The following is a 10,554-nucleotide window of genomic DNA, read 5'->3' on the forward strand; positions in this document are numbered from 1 at the left end:
AAATGCCCCATTGCAGTCACTCCTGTGTGTGTGTGTGTGTGTGTGAGTGAGCATGTCTTTTCTACATTGCATTTGTGCTCTAGTACCAGGCCTTCATTTCTGTATGGAAATTTTCAGATTTATGCCGTATTTATTGTTTTATTTTTACAAATTAAAAAAAATATATATTTTTTTTTTCGCATTTCCCATTCATTTTCAATTTTGGTCATATTGACCCCAAATACCAGATTAGTAAAAAAAAATAATACATACCTTCAGAACAACCGAATCAAGCACAATTTATTTTATGTGAATATAGATAGAAAATGTAGAAAAGTCACAAAATCTTATTCCACTGAGATGAAGTGAACCATTTTTTTTTAACTAAGGAAAGCTTGATTGGGGTCATATTGACCCCAAGGAGAGATTGAGGGTTAAATGAAGATATGTTTACGTTCAGTCTGGTTCAGATGGTTTGTGTCTCCAGTAAACGGTCTGTGATTTTTTTCCGTCTCTGCTGTCGCGCTCCTGCAGCCCGCAGAATCCGGTCTGGACTTCAACACCTGCCATCAGGTACAGGCATTTCTACTTAAGTACCTGTATAGTCGGGGTGAGCGTGATTTCACCAAGTACAACATGTTCCTGGATCACCATCCTTGTTGATCCTGGCACAACATTCCTATCAACTAATCAGAATTGAGGGATAACTTTTCAGGAAATATCTGTTTTAGGCTTACAATCAGGGTTAGGTGCTTCTACACCCTTGTTAATCAGCTATCATTTCTCACTGTTTTTAGGAATAAATTATGGGTAGGGTTAGGTTTAGAGGTAGGGATTGGGCTAAGTCTATATTTGTGGACAGTTATGTTGATCCAGGAACATGTCTTACTTGGCAAAATCACGGCGACCTTCTCTTGATGCAGTTCAGCTGTCACATTCAATCAGCTTCACATGCGGTCTTCGTCCTTCAACAGGACTGTTATCAAACTCAAAAGCAACTCCTGATTGGCTCATAACATTTATTACTAGACATAGGTTCTCATTAATAAAAAAAAATACACAAGATATATAATCACAAAAATGAACGAAGAAGAAAAGAGCCTACCTTTCAATGATTAAAGCAGGAATACTTTCAAGCATGCAAATCTCTTTCAACATCCTTACACCACAACTGCCATCTCATACTGACAAACTTGGCCCATAGCTAGTGGGCATTTATAGTGATGGGCAAAACCATTGACAGTCACGCAAGCTAACAGTAATTAAATTAATAAAAAACTAAACTATATAACTATAATCAACAAATTATTTATCAGTCATGTATACAAATTCCATCATTGGTAAGGCATTCAAATAAAAAAATAAAAATAAAAAAAACATTTTTTTTTTTAAATAACAAACAACCCCCTTCATCCTCTGCACTTGGTTTCTCCCACCTCCCATAATGCACCACAGCACAGATATTCCAGACATTCCAGCAGTGCCTCTGGTTGCAAGCTGCCGTTAAAACCCAAAGAAGAAGAAGAAGTGCCTCTGGTTTTTCATCTGGTTTGCAGTAAATTGGCACATTTTGGCTGGTTTGAATTAGTGATGGGAAACTGAGGCTTTCTGAACCGTTTGAGGCTTTCATCAAATTGTGCCGAAAAACGGTTCATTACTCGAAGCTTTTTAACAGTGCGCATTAGCAACATCTGGTGGTCAGACTCTGTTTCTCCAGCCTCTCTAACGAAACATCGCAGAGCAGAGGATGGTTTGAACAAGTTTTTAATCTGTGCCAACTCGTGTCATGCGTAGTCTGGTCAATGGATTCACATATTGATCAATAATATAAAATATACAAGTGTGTGGGTTCGGAGTTTCAAATGTCATCAATCACGTGGTGTTGTCATTTCGATGCAAGCATCGGCACAGTGTGTGATACAATAGTGCTTTGAAAACTGCGTCGGAGCATCGGGGCTGCGGTATCAATTACTCGATGAATTCACGGGCAAAAAGCATGGCTAAAAGCGATGACTAAAAACATAATTTGATGGTGTCCTGTGTATTTAAACATGGCTGTTGGACACATCCCAAATGGTGCCTTGACCAATTAGACAATGTCTTTGCTTGGGGTGTTGCGATGTTTCTCCTCCCAATACATAAATCACACGTTATCTTATCAGTCACATGGTAGCGTCATTTAGGTGCATATACAGTATACATGGAAAGGCAGTTTCTGTGCCATTCTATGAAGTAATAATGTGTTCTGTGAAGACCAACGAGGTTAAAAGGTCTCATAAGGAATTTCAGTCTGGTTCTTGTCCTCTAGGTGGGGGAAAACGAGACGGGACTATAATGTTATTTGAGGACTACCGGACATTCAAAATACATCCTATAGGCTACTGTCTTGTCCTTCAAAATGTGCGTCCCTGTCATTGAATTGCAGTAGGATAAAGGGCGTTTGCATGTCTAGTCTCAGTATGGCAGCCGCAGTAGATAGATAGGCTACCAAAACGCGCACTAGCGATCTGAAACAATGGCCTCATCACCCGAAGGGGTAGGGATAAGGTGACCAGACGTCCCGTTTTTCCCGGGAGTCACAATTCGTTGTCGATTAACTTGAAGTTAGTGAAGGCGGGATAGCACTGATAGGTATTCGTTGTCGATTAACTTGAAGTTAGTGAAGGCGGGATAGCACTGATAGAAGTGCTCTCTCTCTCGCGCACACTCCACTTCTTCAGTTCTCATATACAGCGCGCGATCAGTTCTCAGCGCTCAAATACACACACAGCAGTCCAAATGTTGATACTCAGCTCTATATTTCTTCGCGGCTCAGCAAAACATACCTATTTGAAAAACTAACGTAATGCATAGTCGATATAAAAAACTGGATGACGAGTAATTTCTTACTGCTAAATTCTGAAAAAACAGAGGTGTTAATTATAAGACCTAAAAACTCTGCATGTAATAACCTAGAACACTGTCTAACACTTGATGGCTGCTCTGTTAATTCCTTGTCATCAGTTAGGAACCTATGAACTGCCTTTAACTGAAAATTGAGTGTTTACTATTGTCCTTCTGCATTATTGACACACTATTTTCCTATTTAATGCTGTAAAGTTGCTTTGACATAATCTGTATTGTTAAAAGCACTATATAAATAAAGGTGACTTGACTTGACTTAAACATAATATTCTCAATTAACGATTAGCTAGAATAGAACAAATAATTATATTGCTCCAGATTCTCAAAACGGACACAAGACACAAGTTACAAACACAGACACAAGACAGACACAAAAAATCGTATAAAACATATTGACAGCTTCTAAGAAAAATATTATGTATACTAAGTTTTAAATTACGATTGGCTAGAAATGCATACTTTTTTAATTCAGCTCTAGATAACCTAGATAACATTTTGACATTCTTAATGATCATTCTTACTTAATGATCCTGAGCAGCTGTATCAGTGTCTGGTTTGGTAACTGCACCATCGCAGATCGCAAGACCCTGCAGCAGATAGTGAGGACAGCTGAGAAGATCATCGGGGTCCCTCTATCTCAGACATTTACACCATACGCTGTACTCGTAAAGCCATCAGCATTGCGGGCGACCCCACACACCCCTTTCATAAACTTTTCACCCATCTGACAGGAGGTACAGAAGGATTCGGGCCCTCACAGTCAGATTGCGTGACAGCTTCTTCCCCCAAGCCATCAGTCTCCTCAACTCCAGATGACTGAGGGGATAAGAACTCATTCACACACTGGACTGATTTGAACCACTCTCACACACATCCCAATCTATTATCTACCTCCGCACAAACAATTTTGCACAAATTTTTGCACATTTTTGCTGTCTGCACTGTTCTCTCAGTATGCACACATGCACTTTGTGTAGTCTGTGTTAAACATCTACAGTTCTTATTTTATAGCCATCAGTCTCCTCAACTCCAGATGACTGAGGGGATAAGAACTCATTCACACACTGGACTGATTTGAACCACTCTCACACACATCCCAATCTATTATCTACCTCCGCACAAACTATTTTGCTGTCTGCACGGTTCTCTCAGTATGCGCACATGCACTCTATGTAGAAACGTTTACGGTTCTTATTTTATAGTCAGTTCTTTTTTTTCCTCTTAGTACTTTTTTTTTTAATAGTCTTCTTAGTTCTTATTTAACTTTTTACTTAGCCTATTTAATATAATTTAATTATGTCCAGTTTAATTTCTTTGTAGTCCTGCGTTCTGTGTTTTTTTATCTGACAGGAGGTACAGAAGGATTCGGGCCCTCACAGTCAGATTGCGTGACAGCTTCTTCCCCCAAGCCATCAGTCTCCTCAACTCCAGATGACTGAGGGGATAAGAACTCATTCACACACTGGACTGATTTGAACCACTCTCACACACATCCCAATCTATTATCTACCTCCGCACAAACCATTTTGCTGTATGCACGGTTCTCTCAGTATGCGCACATGCACTTTATGTAGTCTGTGTTAAACGTTTACGGTTCTTATTTTATAGTCAGTTCTTTTTTTTCTCTTAGTACTTTTTTTTTAATAGTCTTCTTAGTTCTTATTTAACTTTTTACTTAGCCTATTTAATATAATTTAATTATGTCCAGTTTAATTTCTTTGTAGTCCTGCGTTCTTGTCTATGTAGCACCTTGGTCCTGAAGAAACGCCGTCTCGTTTCACTGTATGCTAACTGTACAGAGCTGGAATGACAAAGCTACTGACTCGGATTAGTTAAAATCCAACGAATAATTCACATGTCTCCCGATATTCAGTTACAAAAACTGAGCTTAAATCACAAGAAATTAATATGAAGCACATCAACGGCTTCTATAAGAAATATTATGCGCGCGCACACTAAGCTATAACTTCAAATTAATGGGGCATATATGTTTTTACTGTGGGTGTTCGATCCCCAGAGCACTGGTTTGTACAGTATAAAAACCAATACACCTATGGAATGAGCCCATAAAACATGAAAACCTGTGTGTGTGTGTGAGCCAGTAAATTGCTAAAGCAGCAGCTTGTGTTCCTGACAGAGTGGCATTTGATGTTTGACTGTAATGAAGTCAGAACAACAAAACATTGTCTAAAGCAAATGGCACTACAGTCAGGATTCAGTTCTGACTTCAAAGATCAAGAGTACTAGTGAAGAGTGGTTCGTTTTACAAATCAGTGATCTTGGCCAGAAAAATCAGCACAAGACCAGCTTCAAACACAAAATATTTCATCATGAATGTCACCATTTTCTGACCAACAGCAAAAACATGACAACTGAGAAAAACAGTCTGCAGACAGTTTCAGCATTTGCTACCAATCCTTCTTTATTTATAATAAAGGAAAAGCAAGTAGGCCAATTAGCGAGAAAGACATGGAGTGTTTGCTAGTGCAGTTCGCATGACAGGAGCAGGCGACGGCATCTGACGTCTTTGGTCCGCACCGGAGCAGAAGGAACGAGACAATGAAAGCGCATGACTGAAGGCACTTGATTACAGCGGTCTCAGATCATTTTGGGGGGAAAAAACAAACGAGTCTCTCTCTCTCTCCATATACAAGGAAGAACAGAAGTTGCTTGATAACGGAGTTCAATCAGAGAACTAAAAATCACACTACATACATGGCCGGAGGCTACAAAACATTATACATATAGTTTACATATATACAGGATTGAGCAGAGAAGAGTGCTGATCATCATGACATCAAGCTTTCAGAAATAAAAGAGAGACACACAGACAGACTCAATGTCAGCAAAACAATCCAGACAGAAGAGCTTTCCTGATCAAACACACAGACGTTTGTCAATCTGATATCCCAGCATGCAAACGTAAGCGCAGATGCTTTCCAAACGGAGGCTTTCAGAAAGGCTAAAGGAAGCTGACGTTGAGCGCAGAAGAACAGCGCAGCGTGAAATGAGGCCTTGAGAGCAGATGAATGTGAGGTATATCGTGATCGTGAAGACTCGTGCTTTAGCACACACTGGCTTCAATCGATGACAACGTGACTAACTAAAACAAACTACTCGCAGCCCACTAGAACAAACTCTGCCTGCCGCCTTAGTGTTGATCATCTGAGAATCGCTTTCCTCGACTCTGACCGTTTGAAAGAGGAAGCCCACGAGCAAACACTCACCACAGGAACTACTGAGACTAACACTGAACTCTAATGTGACAGACAAGTGTGAAAGAAGAGCAAGACAGAAGAGTGAAGAGCAGAAGTCGAGCCGCAGCTCAACTGATGTAAACTTGACTTTCTCTTCATCGGACAGCTCTGTGTGTGTGTGTGTGTGTGTGTGGGGCATCACGGGCCGTGCGTCCGCGGCTGCCTCTGTGGAAGCCCGTTGTGGGCGGGTCGATCTGAGCGATAGCCTGAAGAGTGGGAGGAGCCTCTCGCGCTATTGGTCGGCTGAGAGTTGAGGTCACTCTGGTGACCGTGCTCTCCCTGATAGCGGTAGCTGCTTCGGCTGGGGTTTCGCTCGGCATGCGTGTTTCCGTTATATCGCTGATTGCCCTGGTAACCGTGAATGATGCGCCGGTTGCCCTGGAAAATCTGCAAGGCAGAGAGACAAAGGTCAGTTCAGCAGGAGCACACGACTGCCGCGGTACACGAGCGCATGCGATTGATCACCTGTTTGTGTGGCACGCTGGGACGGCCCGTGTAAGCAGAGGCCTGAGGATGCTGGAGCTCAGAGGGAGGCGGGGCTTTGGCAGGGGCGGAGCCTGTGACAGAGGAAGAGGTGGAGCTACAACGAGAACGGCTGGAGTAGCCCGTCTGAGGATGATACACTACAGACAGACAGAGACGATCAGTCATCTCAACACTTCGCGTGTCCGCTTATATGGAACAAACACAGTTATGATCAGGGTTGCCAGGTCCCAGCGCATATCCCCCCAAAAGGACTGAAAAGTAACCCAATTTTGCCCCGTCAATTTGACAGCTGCAGGATTCCCATAAAGGGCCTTACAATAAATGTTTTGAATTTGTTTATTCAATGTTTTAAATCTTTTTCAGATTATTTTAACATTTTTATATGTAGAATGTGCATATTTAAATATTTAATCTCTATTTTATTCCTCCTCAGTTAATTTGGGTACTCTTAATACTTCTGTTACTCTGATTTTAATTTTCAGCACTCTGCTTGTATAAAATGAGCTATAAATATGAATAACACTGTCAACAATGTGATAAACAGACATAGCCATCCACAAAAACTCAAGCAAGCCCAATTTAGGCTATTTAAATAGTGTTTTCACAATACACATTGTTTCAAAGCAGCTTTACAGAAAATCATGATGATAATGTTTATTATTTATTTACACCTTTATGTCTTATAGTGGCATTTAGCGAATTACAGATTGAGCAGATTAAAATGCTATATCAAAATAGTTTTTCATGGTACATTATATAAGTAGCCCAAAAAACCGCAACCCTCAGCTCTCTCATTTTTCCTCGCAGCTGCATTTTCAAAACAGCCCAGTTGTGCGGGAAAACCGTGACTCTGGCAACACTGTTCCCGTTCACTGACCCACCTGATCCAAACGACATGATGCTGCACTTCAGAGGCTCCAGATCATGGGAGAATTTCACAGCTTTACCCAGATCCTCGTCATACTTGCGTTCACTGACAAAGTGCTGGAGAGAGAGACACGCATTAGACAGCAGTAAATGAAGCGTGATGATTTACACGGTCACTGCTGTGTGAGTGTGTGTGTGTGAGTGAGTGCGTGAGAGAGTGCGTGAGCGAGTGTGTGTGTACCTTGATGTCAGCCCGTAGTTCAGCGAGCTGCTCCTCTGTCAGTGATGCTGATTTGTCAGCCAGTCTCCTCAGCTCCTCTGCTCTTTTCTGACGGCCGTCCAGAATCGCCACTGTCACAGAAACACAGGCCTGATCAGCCTCACCAAACAGCATGAACACACAGTGATCTCTCAGTGACTGTATTGGGAGTCTCCCTCCGCTCAATGACACACATGATTCTGTGCCAGTCTGCATTAAATGCGGTTTATTTGGACATACACAGACGCTGCTGCTTTGGACAGGCGAGGTTACGCCCAAGAAGCGCCAGCATGAAAACAATGACACTGGGTTTGTTTTAATGCAGTGTCGGCTTCTTTGGCTTTTTTCATGGTGAACACCATACTTGAGTTATTAAAATTTTAAACACAAATCAAACAAGATATTTAAGACCCATTTGTCCCAAAAACACAAACTAAATTGATTAATTTGCTTAAAAACCTTTTCAAGTGTATCAACAGATTTAAAAAGTATGTTTGACAGACAATGGCCTCTGATGTTCTCCTTATAAGAATACAAAGTTCTTGTCAAAACAGTTGACTTCATTTAATTTAAGCACTCGTCCCATTCCAGTGCCATTAATTTTTGACATGCACATTGCACTGTCACTGGGAAAGGAATGGGGAGGCAGGGCCGGCCCGTCACATAGGCCAATGCTAGGGGCGCCCAAATGAGTTTTTTTTTTTTTAATAATAATATTTTAATTAGGGGTGCACTATATATTAAAATATAATTGATATCACATTATAGCTTAATGCCTTAGTCATATCACGAAGGTTGCGATTTAATATAAAAATACCAATGTTCTGCAGTTTTCAGAGAAGCGGGTAACGTGTTCGAGTGCAGCCCGTGACACGCAGCGCTTCACTCTGAAACATGCAGCGCATTATTTATTTGCTGGCAAACCACCAAAATAAAAGCAGTTTAATATTTGAATTTGAGCAGAGATGCACCGATCGACCATAAATCGGAACCGGACGGTTTTTGTTTATTTATTTATTTCAGAGTCTGCAAACTCAAAGAGGAGAATACATTAGCAGGCAGAGCAAGCTCACTGTTCACAATGCGTGAAGTATGAATGCATCTCTGAGGGGAACTGACCGTCTTAAGAAACAGTTTAAATGGCATTTTCCTTTCATCTTGCCTCTGTATAATAATGCATTTAGTGTTTACAGCGGTAATCAAGGAAGCAATGCATCACTGCTGTTCCTTATGCGCCATCTGCTGGCAGAGAGTGAATTTACATTTTCATTCAGCCCATCTGCTGTTTGCTATGTTTTGTGTAGCCTAATTTCACAAAGCTAAAGTCAGACCATTCTGTTTTTGCTTCAGGATGTGAAATTATAGTTTAATTTAGATCAAAACATAGGCTAATGGAGCAACTAACCATATTCCTCATGCACTTATATTTTCATTCTTCCTTGTCTTTTGCTTAAATAAAATACATTAAAAATCAGTATTGGATTCTGCCATGAAAAGTTAAGATCAGTGCATCCCTAAATTTATGAATGTCTGAAATGAAGAAATTAAGATTTAAATGTTAGTATTGTAGCTGCCTTAAATAGCTAGCCGAGTTATTGTCGGTTTATTTATTTATTTATTGTGCAACGGTCTTATTTATTTCATATGTAATTTGTTTTATGTCATAAAGCTATGCAATTTCTGTGTGAATGATCGGTGGTGGAATTGGCTGCGATACAAGGGGCACCAGCACCTAGAGCCGGCCCTGTGGTGAGGATCTGAAGTCTGAACGACAGACGGACTGATTCTGTGTGTGCTGTCGCTCTACTCACTGGCTTCGGCTTTGACTTTGTCCATCTCAGTGAGCAGCGTCACCTCTCGATCCATGAGACTGAACAGAGAACAGGAACCGTTAGAGACAAACCCATCTCATGCTGAATAAACACTGAGATTATTCACTCGTCGCAGATCTGAGCGAGTCAGATGACTAAAGTGCGTGAGTTTTGATTTTCTAATCTGTGTTATGATCATGGTTAAATGTTTTTTGTCCTTTCCCTGATTTTAATATGTTAACTAATCATATAAGCCTGATTTATTACATGATTCCAAGCAAAATATAGGCAAATGATTTATTAAACGGTGCATTCAGTAGTTTAGTGACGATTTAAATGTCATCTGAATGGTGTACATTCACATGAGATGAAGACTCAATAGTGCTTTCACTGTACTTTACATAAAACTTAAGAGACCATTTAACACCATTGTGGTAACGGTACTTAAAATACAAGAATGGCAATGCTAATGCTAAGCTAAAGAACTACTGATTGCACCTTTAAGGCCCAAACGCCTAACTGTGACAGCATTAAGTGTGTGTGTGTGTGTGTGTGTACACACACTTGTTTTGACTATACTTGTGAGGGCCAAAAGTGAAATACTTTGAGACATTTGACTGGTCCTAACCAGTTCAAAAGGCTTATAAATCAGCCAAAAGATGATGTTGATGTAAATCTAGTGTTGTGCACATGTTTGTTTGATGGGTAAGTTAAGAGTAGGAGTTAGGGTTAGTCAAGTCAAGTCAGCTTTATTTCTATAGCGCTTTATACAATACTGATTGTGTCAAAGCAGCTTTACAGTGTCAAATAGAAAAATAGTGTGTCAATAATGCACAAGGACAATGGAAGACACTAAATTTTCTAGTTAAAGTCAGTTCATCATTGATTCAGTGATGTCATCATCCAGCTCAGTTCAGACAATATTGCCAGAAAGCTTATAGAAAATGCCATTAACCTGATAGAAAATCAATGAGTTTATGCAATGTCCTCA

The 10,554-nt window shown here is 40.5% G+C and overlaps 1 protein-coding gene across 4 annotated transcripts in view; it reads right to left on the reverse strand.

Annotated features, from left to right (window-relative positions):
• Positions 1 to 23: 23 nt before the first annotated feature.
• Positions 24 to 10,554, reverse strand: part of LOC107728257 (spermatogenesis-associated serine-rich protein 2-like) — a 20,508-nt gene continuing 9,977 nt past the window's right edge. For 3 of the 4 annotated variants that reach the window (XM_016538371.1, XM_016538369.1, XM_016538372.1), the window contains exons 9-13: positions 9,564 to 9,622; positions 7,735 to 7,844; positions 7,508 to 7,610; positions 6,606 to 6,763; positions 5,280 to 6,527 (exon numbers count right to left, since the gene is read on the reverse strand). In XM_016538371.1, the coding sequence (XP_016393857.1) occupies positions 6,279 to 6,527; positions 6,606 to 6,763; positions 7,508 to 7,610; positions 7,735 to 7,844; positions 9,564 to 9,622 (679 nt within the window). In that variant the 3' untranslated portion in view covers positions 5,280 to 6,278. Of the gene's footprint in view, positions 46 to 5,279; positions 6,528 to 6,605; positions 6,764 to 7,507; positions 7,611 to 7,734; positions 7,845 to 9,563; positions 9,623 to 10,554 lie in introns of those variants that run through there. The other variant, XM_016538370.1, reaches the window with a different exon arrangement.

The sequence above is a fragment of the Sinocyclocheilus rhinocerous genome, unplaced genomic scaffold (genome assembly GCF_001515625.1).
Source record: "Sinocyclocheilus rhinocerous isolate Xijiao unplaced genomic scaffold, SAMN03320098_v1.1 scaffold1931, whole genome shotgun sequence".
Classification (NCBI taxonomy): Eukaryota; Metazoa; Chordata; class Actinopteri; order Cypriniformes; family Cyprinidae; genus Sinocyclocheilus; species Sinocyclocheilus rhinocerous.